The sequence below is a fragment of the Chanodichthys erythropterus genome, chromosome 2 (assembly GCF_024489055.1).
Source record: "Chanodichthys erythropterus isolate Z2021 chromosome 2, ASM2448905v1, whole genome shotgun sequence".
NCBI lineage: Eukaryota > Metazoa > Chordata > Actinopteri > Cypriniformes > Xenocyprididae > Chanodichthys > Chanodichthys erythropterus.
This window is the reverse complement of record NC_090222.1, coordinates 2,777,610-2,791,898: the sequence shown is the minus strand read 5'-3', so window position 1 is coordinate 2,791,898 and position 14,289 is coordinate 2,777,610. Positions and strand designations below refer to the sequence as shown.

The 14,289-nt window shown below is 40.9% G+C and overlaps 1 protein-coding gene across 1 annotated transcript; it reads right to left on the bottom strand.

Annotated features, from left to right (window-relative positions):
• Positions 1-1,947: 1,947 nt before the first annotated feature.
• prdm1a (PR domain containing 1a, with ZNF domain) lies at positions 1,948-11,847 on the bottom strand. The gene is made up of 7 exons (XM_067399579.1): positions 11,700-11,847; positions 9,702-9,953; positions 8,276-8,395; positions 6,960-7,212; positions 4,208-5,172; positions 3,992-4,120; positions 1,948-3,907 (listed from the first exon to the last, which is right to left on the bottom strand). Exons 1-7 carry the CDS (start codon positions 11,724-11,726, stop codon positions 3,320-3,322), a joined length of 2,334 nt encoding a protein of 777 aa, XP_067255680.1. The 5' UTR covers positions 11,727-11,847; the 3' UTR covers positions 1,948-3,319.
• Positions 11,848-14,289: the final 2,442 nt, after the last annotated feature.

The window sequence follows — 14,289 nt, the reverse complement described above, 5'->3', positions numbered from 1 at the left end:
AATTTCCGCGTGCATCGTCAAACGCGATTGTTAAAAAAGTGGTGAATTTTTTGCCATCTAGTGGTTTGAAGGAGAATAAAGTGAAATGCGCCTAGTGTTAAGAACAGCAAAGCAACCATGTCGTTCGAGCTTGCTTGCATCTTCTTTTATCTCTTTGACTTGTGTTTGGTTTGACTCATATCGAGCGCTTCACTTCACAAGTGCACTGCAGCACCAGGTGAGTTACCGAACAAGTTTACTATGCCAGAAAAGATTATGTGTTGCAAACGTCAAAATATAGGCCTGCTAGCTTACAAATCATGCATATGGTAAAAGTGTTTTGAGGACATAACGTTGTATTTTGCTGATAACTGTGAGTCTTTAATTTGCCCCTGAAATCATAATTTGTGTAAGAATAAGAATAAAAGTTGGTGTTTTATTGCCTTAGTATTTCAGCTGGAAACTGTGGTTAATGGAACGTATAGCGATGTTTTTTTGGAGTTTTGCACGTTTTCCAAAGAGCCTGTGACTTTTCATGTTTATACTCGTTTTAAACAACACGACCACGTCAGTGGATTGTGATTTGCTGTTCTGTCCATTCACTGTTTTCTCAATGTTCTGAAAGCAAAGTTGTTTCAGTAACTGTGTTTCCCCTTTTAGCTTGAGTGATTCAGACATCATCATGCAGCGGGAAATGGAGAAAGCCAATTATCAAGTATAATCCACATGCTCACATGGGACCTATAAATGTACAATTTGGGAAGAGCTGAAAGGGATTCCATTTGATGTAGTCAGCGTTCTCAGAACTGGATTCGGACACACATAAGCCATGTATTACCACATCTGTTTAACAATGAAAATATCTTCTTGACATTCAGTTCTGACAGATTTGATCAATTCTCTAAAAATGTATATTCGTCATGGGATTTTTTTTTTTGTTTGTTTGTTTTGAAGTGTTTATTTGAAGGAAAGTTTGCCGCACTAAATGTATCTTTGTCAGATTTTCATCTTGAAATGGACCACTGAACTCCTAGCTTTGTAAGGAGGGGGATTTTTTAGATTAATGAGATTTCATATTTAGTGGGATATCCAGCATGGCAGCCCAGATAATCAATAAAAAGTTCCTGTTGTGGTCACAGCTGGTCAGAGTACAAGGGATTTTAATGTTTTTCTGCAGTGATATTTGTTGTCTTGTATTCATGTGCATTTGATTATTATAGTGACATGGTGTGATATATTCATAGGCCTGTGGTGGTGGTGTTACTAACAGTTTCATGATTTGTGTGGTGTTGAGTTTTTACACTTTGGATTTGGTGACTGCTTCTTTTGTCTGTCAAGTCATGGATCTATTCATCGGAAGTGCACATGAAGCATCTCGTAATTGTAGGGTTGCTGTGTTGCTAACTTTTACCCTGGAGCTAGACGCTAGTCTGTAATGCACTGGTAAGGGTAATTTACTGTATTTTGAAATACCTAAGAATCAGAGAGTCCTTTCATATTTTCCAAATTTGATGTATTTGTGGCTGCTTTTATGTTGTATGTTATTGCAAATACACATTTTTTACAAAATTGTCATGATGCAAAAACTCTTTAAGGGTTCAAAATAACAGATCTGATAGAACAGCAAATATATTTTTTACACTCTACGGAGCCTCTTCATTGACATGGTGGGGGAAGAAATATATCTCAATGCTTTTGCATTTTCTCGCAAAATGTTTTGCGTTGCCCCGAGAAACTTTGCGTTCACTTGCAAAGAATTTGCAAAGTTTCTCTGGGGAAACAAAAACATTTGACACATAATTTTTTTTCATCACCATGCCCCATCAAAAACACAAGACCTTTGTGTCAGAATCAACTTTGCATCAAGAATCAGCCACATTTCCAGTTGCGTCATTTAGAAAAGTGCTGCGGTCAGTTTTTGTGCCATGGTGGTTTATAGGAGAATAAAATCAAACACGCCTTTTACCCCAGTGCACCTTCAGCCCCGTTGTGCGAGTAATAAAAGAGCACACAAGTGACAAACATGCATTAGATCAGTGAAGATTTATATTATAATTTACATTTTGTCAAAGCTGTACTTAAATAGCTACGTAAACCAGTATGTAAACAAAGACAGTCTTTTTCTTTAATTTAAAGCTAAAGATGAGGTGTAGACTTTGGTCATACTTTAGGACAGAAAGTGTATGAGATACTACTACCTCACAGCACATGTTGCTGATGTATTGTCCTACTAACATCGCTGGACGAAATCATATTAAAAACAAAGGAAAAAGTACAAACATAAGATGAAATAAAAAGAGCCAGTGCATACAAAGGCCAAGGTGATGTGGAGTGTCCACGAACGTCACCACAGACCTGCAGAACAGACAGTTGCAGCAGCTCACACTGCATTTGCACACATCTCTGAAAAGTTCACTTTGGTTATCGTTTCCACATTCTCATTTTTTTATCATTTTTGGTTTCAGTGATGTGCCACGCATAAGTAAGAAAATGCAGGGTCAGTGTCAATCTCACAGCCTGTGTGTGACAGCTAGACAGACTGCTATTCTTTGGACCACATGCAGACCTGCACATTGGGACATTTGGTTTCCTCTTCAAGTAGCAAAACAAATATCACCTATGCCTCTCAATACAAGTGCACACACACACACACGCACACACACACACACACACACACACACACACACTCATTTGAGGTAACAGTTGTTGTTAATGTATAATATGCCCTTTTGAATTCATTATATTGTGTAGAGCTCAACATTAAGAGAATAAATGTCATGTAAAACACGTACACATAGATATGTAACCTCCGACCTCTCCTAGAGTAAAAAAAATGCCTTCAACAAAAAGGTCTACCTCTAACTTCAGCCCACATTAAAAATCAACCTGAATGTGGTAAGCTCTTTGCAGTCACACATGAAATCACAGTCAACTGGGACACTATTTACAGTTACTATCCACAAAAGAAGATAGTAGAAGAAAATATATAAAACAGTAAATTACAATGAATTAACCAGTCATTGTAAACATTGTCTCCGTGTATTGGTTGTGAAGGATGACGCATTGAACAATAAATTAAATAGATTACGTAACAAACTGAAATGAACACCAAGAAGAGCAAATAATATTAATAATTATAACAACAAAAGAATATGATTGTCTTTATCATTTGTGTTGGACATACTGGACCGCTGATGAACTGGATCAATGTCTGTTAGCCCTGAGTATTGAAGTCCCTGAACGTAAAGGCCATAGCCTGATTCTGTGAGAAGAATTATGCATAACTTCTGGCTGTCCATAACCTGGCCTAGGAAGCTAGTCAGGCAAAGCCTATCGTCAGCTAGGTTTCCATGGCCTCCTCTGTCTCCTTTTTAACCTTGATGGGTAGGAGCTGGATAGGGCTGCTGCAATGAACCTTGATGACAGAGGCCTCGCTGCCATGCTCGTTCAGACGATACGCAGATAATGCAGGTGGCGGGGGGTGCCGGTCTCCTCCAGTGCTACCTGTGTGATAAGACGCCTTAAAATCCATCTCCTGCCAGAGCAGGCCAAAGATCTGTTTCTCCACCATGCCCTCTACATCAAACCCCTCCATTTCTTCCAGCCTGTCCGCGTTATCGCTGATGTCAAAGCGTTCAATTTCCTCGTTGACGCGGTTGAGTTCGTCCAGGCTGCAGCTGGGAGAAGGGGAGACCGCTAAGCAGTAACCTTTGAGGTGGAGCCGCAGACTGTTGAGATGAATGTAGTTGCGATGGCAGTGTGGACACTGGTGTGGACGCTCTCGTGTGTGCAGCCGTTTGTGCAGTTTGAGGTGGACAAACTGTGTAAACTTGGCTGGACAGATCTTGCACTGGTAGGGCTTTTCACCAGAGTGCAGCCGCAAATGCGTTTTCAAGTTGCTAGTGCTGCTGAAACGCTTGTGACACACCTGTGAGGTCAAAGCAGGGTTTTAGGATGTGTGCAGAGAACATGTACTGAAACAAATGTAATGAAATTGTTATGTTTATTTTACCTGGCACTCGTGGGGTTTCTCTCCTGTGTGGACCAAATAGTGTTTCTGTAGGTGGGCCAGCTGGGTGAAGCCTTTATTGCAGGTCTGACACTTAAAGGGTCGTTCACCACTATGGACACGCAGGTGCACCTGAGAAAAAGAAAAAAAAAAAGATTGGTAAGCTAGGTACTACTAGGAGTATTTTGAATACATGCATAGCACACAGAGATGCCTTACCTTAAGATTGGAAAGCTGACCAAAAGTCTTGGTACAAACATTGCACTCGTACTTGATCTTCCCGTTCTGCTTCTTAAGTGGATAATCAAGACTTTTGTAGCCTGCGGAACCTCGTTTCATCTTGCTGAGATTGATCGCCTCATCCTCCGTGCGGCTGGTACTCAGAATCGCTGAGGTAGGCTTGGTAGGAACACGCCCCGTAGAGGCTGCGGAGCCGGCTGTTGGAGACCCACCGGCTGGAGCGTAGGGGTGCCCGTGCCCGAGGATCGGTTTGTCTTTCAGAGAAGTGGCTGCAGAGAAGGCACTGGTGGCCGCTGGGAGCAGTATGTCCCTGGGAGCCGGAGAGTCAGGTGGAAGCAGAAATTGCCGACCGCCCTCGGATGGAAGCATGCCAGGTGGGAAGGGTACATGAGGGGGTACCAGGCTGCTATAAAAGGGGTACATGTGTGGAAATATACCCCCCAGAGTAGGTGGCCCACTCAAACTACTAACAGGGTAGTGGGGCATGAGGTAGCGTGAGTAGTGTGGGTTAGGGTAGAACGGCATGGAGCCTGCTGGCGAGTAGCCATGGTAGTGGGTCAGGCCACGACTGTAGAGTGCTGGAGAGAAGGAGAGAAGGCTGTCTCTTTGTTCAAGGGATGCAGGTGCAGGACTGCTTTCTGGACTCCTCTCGGGACTGCTGTGTGCAGAAGGGCTGGGCGTCCCTGAACACTGTCTGTGGGAGCGGGTCGGGAGGCCAAATACTGTGGTGCCCTTTAAAAAGTCCTCGTTTAGGGAAGGGCGGAGTGGATAGACAGCACTGGGGTAAAGAGGTCGGTCCGGGCTGTTAGGGCAGCGGGGATGGCTGGGAAGTGGTCTGCTGGGTTCTTGCAGCACGTCTTTTAAAATCTCTGAAACGCTGTGCTCTCTTTTCACTGGGTGCTTGACTTCTGTCGCTTGCTGCTTGGCTTCAATCAGGCTCTGCTCTGTTCACACAAAATAAAACAATAGGTTAATAATTTTCTTACACGTTCACAGATCTGACATTACACAGATTCTTTGTCAATAAAATGGAGAAACGAGTACATCCAATTGCAGTAACTGTTATTTTGAGGGGCACAGCAGTTCCATTGTCCCAGAGCACATAGCTCTTCTTAAAGCAAACTTCAACAAAGCACCCCAGTGGTTCACTTAGTGTGACAGTTTGACAAATTGTCTCGTGTTAGGGTCTACAGACAGGATGTGAGGTCTGACAGCCACCCCGGTCAGGGTGGGATGGATGCACTGATACTATCTAATGGGGTTCACTGAGTGGGTGTGGGGGGACTGATGGCGTCCTGCTAATAGGGATCTACATGCCTAGATTGCTCCCTTTTAGAGTCTACAGAGGCCGGATTTCATTTAGTGATCGGTCTTAAATGAGCTCCCAAATTTCTGCACAACCTCAAATTTAAAAGCAGAATTCACAAATGTGAATGAAACATACGTGGACTTTTATATTTCTCAAGTTTGGGCTTAATAGACCCATTATAAACCATCCGGACCCTTCCACACGCCCACATTTGATGAAAGGTGGAAACCTAATTAGAAAATTACTTTCCCATACATCTTAAATACTTTAAAAGGATGTAAACAATTAAATAACTTCCTGCTTCCTGTCCACTGAACTTTCACAGGGTTAACTGTGTAGAATTCAAGTGTGAATATGAGTGTGTGCATGATAAGTGTCCCTTAAAAGATGTACCGTACTCTCTACTCCCCTATCCTTCTGTCCCGGCAGCTACGTGTAAACAAACCGAGAGGTTATCAGTTCTCCCCTCCCACCTCTCTTCTTCCACAGATAGCACCAGTTCTGTTCCTCCCTAGAGAGCTTGCCAAAAACAAACAGCCAGCGATCACAGAGATATCAATCTGTCAGCACAGCCCTGCCGCCAGGAAGTTCAACTAGTCAATGGAGATGCTTTTTTTTTTTTTCTTTCTCCTTACTCTTAACGTGGCAAGCAAATGAAAAAGTTCCTCCCACACCTCCTGAGACAGGTTGACAAAGGAATGAAGGGACTTAAGATGCACGTTAGCTGTTTTACACCCGTCAGGGCCAGTGAAATAGAAAGTCAACGTCTAAATCAGAGGTTTCATGTGGGAGGCTGTGTCAGTCAGATCAGTCCATTCTGTTAGACTGACGCATACTCCAGGTTTCTTTAGGGCTGCTACTGTTCAGCTATGAGATGCAAGGGTTATTATTCCTTCTTCAGGCTGCAGGTAAAGGGGCAGCAGACATGAGTGAGTAGGTGTAATTACAGACTTGTCTATGTGTGTGTGTTGAGCTCAAGGGGTCGGCTACATCCAGTGGCCCCAGGGTATGCGCATGACTCTGGGGAGAGGAGTCACACTGACTGGCCTGTTCACCTACCTATAATCTCCCCTTTTCCTCTGTATCAATCTTTTCTTCTGTCTTGTCCTTTTAGCTTGAGACTTTTATTGCTGGTTTATTATGTTGGGCAAAACAAACCTTAGCCTGCACTTTCATGTTTAAAGAACAAGGATGGCTGTAACATTACACTCCTATTCTTTGTAATTATTTGAAGAAAAACATTGTTGGGGAAGAAAACAGAGAAATAGAGTAGTTCAAAGAATTCCGATCTTAACGGAGATGAAAGAGAAGAAGCTGGTGTGTTTGTACAATGCTTCACTATAGTGTTTTCCTTGACTTAAACTGAGATAATGAGGAACCGGGTCTATGACAAATAGAGAGAATTTGTTTGCGTCAACTTACTGAGCTTTTGCATCATAATCTCTCCAGAGGCAGGGTAGTTGAGACGACGGGCAAACTCAGGGCAGTACCACACCAGTAGCTCCTGGTCTGCAGGAATGGCCTTCACGGTGTAGAAATAGATGTTCATGCCGTTTTGGCAGGCAGCGAGGTTCTGTTCCTGCTGGGAATGAGCTGGATTCACATAACGCATCCAGTTGCTCTTCTCTTCGTCCAGTCCGTCCACAAAATGACAGAACTCTCCATTTGAGTATATCTAGAAAATATAAAGAAGAAAATTACGACCGGACAATAACTGTCTATGTTAAAACGCTCAATTCTGTAGTCCTCCAGGGTGGTTCTCATGTCTGTGAGACCAAATGAGTGGGATTTGCTCTTATAAAGTCACACAGTGAGTCAGCAAACACCCCCACACTAATATTCACAGAGTATCTCCATCCAGCTCTTAGGTCTCGTCTGAAGTTTGTTAGGGGGGACGCCTGTCTCATTATGCAGTTCACACTAAGCTTGCAAGTTCCAGGAACGCTTTTAGACGTCACAAACAAGGTTTCCCTCTGAAATGTCAACACTGTACTTCCTTTTCTCTACGCTTGAAACCCTCACCAGTTACTGTGTAATCACCTGTCTTGCAGCATATATTGAAGGACTGACAGTAACACAGGAAAGAATGATATCAGCGCTGTTTCTAGTAGGTAAAGACCAGAGTTGTTCCGCTTGGGGATCTTCGATTTGGCAGCAATATGGAAGTGACAGAAAACAAGTCAAAACAAAACCAGAGCGGGTTGACTTTGCACTTTCTCCGTGACGACAGCTGTAGACGACAGCTGCAAGTCACAGATGAGTGAGGGAAATTTGTCGTATTAATGATAGTGGCACAACAACTGTGATGCAGATTTATTTTCTTCACAGATCAAACACTACAATGACATGGGTGATCTGTCAAGCTCACATATTCTTAAGAAATATATATATATATATATATATATATATATACACAGCAGCAGAACTGAAGAGTCATTCAGCACTTCCTGTCCCACACGCTCACAGCGCTGTACAGTCAAATAAAGATTACTCTACATGGAACGAATCGCTGCACTCTCAGTCATTCAGCAGCAATGCACTTCCCAAAACAGCAGATCTTTACTCAGCAGTTTCTGGTCGCTCTGAGAATATTAACTCACTGCTTCTACATAACCATCTAGCCCATGATGTCACGCAGGAAGTCAGCCAGTGGAACAGGAAGTGACCCGGTATTTTACATTTTTTTTTTTTACTTGTCCGCTCCTTTTATTGAAAGATTCTGAAACAAAACAACTCACCCGCCAGAAGTACTTCCTGTTCGCATCTTTGGGGACATTTTCTGCAGTGTAACTTTCTCCCACAAGGGGGCCAAAGCGTGTGCCTTTGGGGATGTATTCTCTGCTTACTACACCAGTAACCTGGTTAAAAAAAGTTGGAAAACAGATGGTTAAGAAAGAGGTAGATGACGTTTACAGCACAGTATCTTTCACTTTCACTTAGGATCAAATCATTTTCTGATTCATTCCTATATAGCATCATTAAATTAGCAAGGCAGAGTGTGTGTGTGTGTGTGAAGGGTAATTAATTGACAGTCAGCCAGATGTGCGCACTTGAAAGACACGGAGCCATGCCTCTCTTCAACCGTCACCTCTCCTGACAGCCACAGGAAGCTAAAGGTCATCAAGGTTGTGTCCTAAGGCTGAGAGAGTCCCGCTTCACCTCTGATTAACCGCATAGACACTTATCCTGAGGAGAGCACTGAAGCTTAACCTCTCTTCACAAAACCGAATCATGCAGGTGCTTTCTTTGATAGTACTATATTAATAAAGCCGGGCGGTAACGTATCAAGGGCCACACAGAAGTTTCTGGTAAGATGGGAGTTAAAAACAAAACACTCATCCCTCACCAAAACTCCCACAAAGAGTGATTACAAGCACTCCCCATCAATTCTCTTTCTCATCATCATAATCTTCCCCTGTGAGCACATGACTTCACTCACTCTCTTCCTGTTTGAACCTCAGGTGTTTCTTGAATAACTCTTTATCAGCTCATAAGTACGTGCTCACAGGAAGAGATAAGACGGACAGAGCTATTGATGAAAAAATCTATATCCCTGTTCCTATTGATCTATAAACACTTTGAAAATAAGAGAAGCTTAATCCTATTCAAAGCGCCTGCCGTCATTAGCGCTGGAAAGGTGGAAAGTAGTGTGTTTGTGCATTGTCTGCCGCAGATAAAACAGGTTTGATAGATGGCAAGGAGCTCGCCTCTCAACTTTTGCACTCTGGTGCTCGAGGAGCTTGTCATGTGCTGCTCTGATGTATGGATGTTTGTGTTAGCTGAGTAACAATGTGAGTTAGAAATTATTAAGCACACAGACATAGACAGGGATTTTTTTTGTTCAACAAAACAAGGGCTGACAGTGCAGATAAAGAAGATTAATACCAGTTGTGTGATCAGTAGGTGCGGTTTAATGGATATGCTGTTTAAACAGAAATCACAACCATCCAAAGTTCTGCTTAAACCAGCTTCTTGCAGTTTGATAATGTGACAGTGTCTCCGAGGCGGGTTTGTGGATTTACTGTTAGCACACTCATACACGCAGGCAGGAATTATTAGCAGATGGTACGCAGGACTGCAGTTGTAACCTGATGAATGTTGTGGCACATTTCAGAAAGGAAGCCTCGAGGCCATGAGTGCATCATGCGTAATGCCGTGTCATACCTCTTTGGAGTCTGCTGGGTGTTTGAAGGCCAGGTTCCGGGGTAAGGATGCCTCGGCCCGTGTCAGTCCTGTGTTCTCCAGAGGACCCTCCCAGGTGTGGTCCTTTACGATGTACGTGCATTTCTCCTCATACTCGTCCTCCGTCCATTTTGTCATGTCTACATCCTCTACGTCCATCTTGAGCTCCTCATTGTCAGCGGTGTAGGGCGCTCCCTCAGTAGTCAACATTGCCGAGCTGTGATGAGAAGCAGCCTGAGAAAAGAAAAGGAGTTAGACGTGTTGACTGTGAGAACTAAACATTATCTAGGTAAAGGGCAAAGGTTAAACTACATGAATGCTCTCTTTTCTGTGAAACATTTATGATCCACAAATATTCTTTTATACCAAAAAAATAAATAAATAAATAAAAATTTTGGCCTAAATTAGATCTCGATTGTTTACAAAACATTAAAAACTTTACTTAAAGCCTATATATATTATGCATTATAAAAGTATTTTTAATGCATTAATTATGCACCTTTGTGTTATCTCAAGAATAATTGTAACCACAGTGATTATATTTATACTATAGTAATTATATATTATAATGCTTATGTTACATCTTTAGAAAGTATAACACATTAAAGCACACAACAAACAACCAGTTTCAGATGAAACAAGGAATGTGCAAATATTATAATTAATTTTAACTTTAGTTACAAATATTTACTAATATAATGCATTATAATGTACATTATGAATTCCTATCATAGTAAAGTGTTACCGAAATGTCTTTCCACACAGAGAAGCTAAAGTGCTCCTTAAAGTAAATAAAAGACAACTGGGATCCTGAGCCGTTCGTGAGGTCAGAACTGATCACAATCTCTCTTCTAGTGTCCTACTCTTCATTTCTGTCCATCAACTATCCCTCATACCTCTTCCTCTCTCCCTGTTTTCTTCCCTGAGTGAAAAAATAGTCACAAATGGAGGAAAACAGAGGAAGGAAGTCCCGTCTACATCTGAATGTGGCTAAATTTGGAATCAGAGTGGCAGAGCAACGGAACCATCAATCCATGTGTGTGTGAGAGAGAGAAATAGAAACAAAAGAGGAGAAACGTTTTTCCATTGGGAAAAAAAAGTGATACAATCAATCTTCAAGGCAAAATTTAATGCAAAATATGTAGTTACCTGTTCAACCTAAACTAACCTGCTCTGAGAATGTTTTTAAACCTCTTAAAATAATTAAAAGTGCATTCATTTATTTTCAAACTTTTTTCATTCCTATAAATTACAAATGTTAATAGTTCTATAATTTTTATAAATTATAAAGTTCACTGAATTATTATAATTTCATGTTCCAGAACAGATAGCAATTTCTAGAATTAAAAAAAAGTTGGTTATTTTATGTTGTAGTTGAGCATTTTCTATTACACTAGCATTTTATACTATTTTTATTATACAAGAGAAGATGAGAAAATGTGTTTTGTTAGAAAGACTCTTGCGCGTAGGACAGCTGTAGAAGCAAAACTCATAGTGAAACTGAAAAACTCAACATTAACAAACATGGAAATCAGATGTATGCATACTAAATATACAGACAAAATATAAAACTATATCTAAAACACTACTTTTAGGTGAAATCATTATATAAAAACAAAACAAAACTATATTTATAGATGCTTCCAGCCATTAAATACAGAAGATGCATGTCTAAGAATTGTTTTAAATGAATTCAAATAAATAGAAATGCCTACAATGTCATAGCCGAGAAAAAAAAGAAAAAAAAAAACTAAAACAAACCAACCAAACAAACAAAAAATTCACTGTAAAGCCCAAATAAGTTTTTCTAGCTCACAACAAACAATCACACCACATATAATTAACAACTGCTAAACAACTAATTAAGCACTAAATATTTAATTTATGGAATAACAGAAACAACTGGTTCTAATGTAAGACGCATTCCCCGCCTCACACAGAAATAAAGGCAGAAGCCCAGCTCAGAGAAATGTCACTTACCAGGACGCTCTGGTCCCAGCCACACATAGAGGCTGTGTGTGATCTCTCCCCTGAGTGTGTGTACGGGACAGGTGCAGCTCACAGTTTTCCTGTCTCGTCCCACTGCTAGTCCAGATGGTAAGTGACTTCTCCTGTGACTTCTTCTGCAAGTGCCTGAGATTGACTGACTGCCTGAGCATGTTTGTCTGACTTGTTGAAGGCACTTTGGCCCCGCCCACTGTCTCCTCCCATCTTAGTGTCACTGACTCCACCCACAGAGTCTATGATCTAACATTTACTCCACTGCTACACACACACACAAACAAACAGACAGACACAGACACACTTACTTAACAAAATGGATACATTGCATAAAATTATATTGTTTTTATGTGAAGCTAGTTATAAATATAATAATATAACCCTAACCTACACCCTAACAGGAAGCTTTCTGCATTTTTTCTTATTTTTATGCCATTTTCACAATTGAGGATGTTGGATTTCCATGTTTTATGGGGACTTTCCATAGACATGATTTTTATATTGTAAAAACTGTATATTCTCTCCCCTAAACCTAACCATCACAGAAAACATTTTGAAAAACTGTATTTTTGCAAAAACTGCATTTTTACATTTTCAAAAAAACATCACTTAGTATGATATATAAGCTGTTTTCCTCATTGGGGACAAAAATGTCCTCACAAGGACAAAAATGACTGGCATTACTATGTTTGTGTTGGAACTTGTGCACAAACCACCCTAAATATCTAAGATTAATTTAAATTTCCTTTCTTTAATAACCTTTTCATTTCCCTTTTTACTATTAAAATAGACTTCCCAAGTATCCTTGTATAAAAATAAATCACTTGTGTTTCTTTTTTTAAATTCTAGATGAATCCAGAACGGATAGTTTTGTACTACATTTTAATACCAATTTCATTTCTCTGATGACATTAGTTTATAACTCAAACCCGTCACACTAGTCTTATAGTTGACTGAGACACACGATGCAAGGCTGTTTTGACCCAAATCCCCAGAGGTAAGGTCTTGTTTGAAGAGGAAAGTGAACATGTTGCTGTGTCTTCCCTTCGCTCTCATCCTGTGAAGGAAGGATGTCCTGTGACGGAGACTCAATGACTAACGCCGTTGACTGGGAGCTGACTGACATTCCTGTTCCTCTTTTACCCCCCAATTCACACTCTTTCCCACAATGCTTACCCTCTCCGGTGCATTATTCATTCTTGAGAGCAGTCTTATCAAACTCATAGGAATATACAGTATTTGTACTGTGCTCTTACATGCTGATCAGTCAGATATATACACAAGCTGTAATTTTCTTGTTCGTTTGGTGAAAAAGAAGTAGAAATGAAAGCAAGAGGCTTCTTGCCTGTCCCTCAGCAGACATACACAAAAACACTCATTACACAGACAAACACTCTCACCCACCCGAAATTCAGCTGGTAACAAAGAGCTGACCACATCAGTCACAGCCTACTATTTCCTGGCAGCAGACTACCCAGAAGATCGTCGTAGCCCCAAGGACTGCCCAGAACCCGCTCAGCCCACAACCCGCCCCAATCTGCTCCACAGCTGTTTACACCCAAGCCCACTCAGTTAAGAAGTCCAGGAAGGACCAGCAACAAAACACAGACATTCACCTTCAAACAACAGAGCTGAAACAGGGACCTACGAGAGAAGAGAGTACGTCTCGGCCAGTGCCATCCCCAAGAAGATCCACTTTAAGAGCCTTCAAGCCCATAAAAGGGCTGAACCCTCCAGGGCTTGATCAGACACCTTCTCTTTCTCTGGCGGAGCTGAGGCCAGGGGGCAGGGAGGACTCTCTCAACTCTGAAGTCAAATTCAAATGGACCTTTTTACTGTCTATATAAAGGGTTTAATGCGGCCTGAAAGAAAACCAGCTAAACAATAGCGGGCAGAGGAGCATCAACAGCGTTGTTAGTTTTACAGAGAGCTCATAACATCCCCAAACCGCAGAGGAAGAGAAGAGGAAGATATGAAGCACATTAAGTGTCACCAGCAGAAATACAAATGTTCCCATCAGTTTTAATTACCTTTTGTTTTTATATTTTTATTTAAGTTCATTTTTAGTCATTTCGTTATGTGCTTTTGTCGTTTAATTTATTTTAGTTTTAGTTTTTTATTTAATTCCATTTATTAGTGCTTTAACTTAAACTTATTTCCGTTTATTGCCAAGACAACATTTCTAAGTTTTTCAACTAGTATTTGTATTTTATTTTATTTCAGCTTTATTTCAGTTAACAGAAATGTTTTTCATAGTTTTAGTTAACGATAATAACCCTGGTTCCAACTTGAAATTAGGAATGACAAATTAGCATAGTGTAATTGCTTACATCCTTTAAGCTGCGAATTTAGAAGTTGCTGACGACCGCATTAAATATACTGTTAGTCCTCAGCAGTCTGAGACTGATGTGTGAAAGCAGGTTGTGTTTTTATCTAATTTCCGTAACACAAGCCTACATAAACAGTTCAAACAGTGTTATCTTTAAAATCGTTTCATCAGTTTCTCACACGTCATCTAAATAAGAGTGATACACTCTTTGAAAAAAAGCTCTATATAAACAGAAATGTC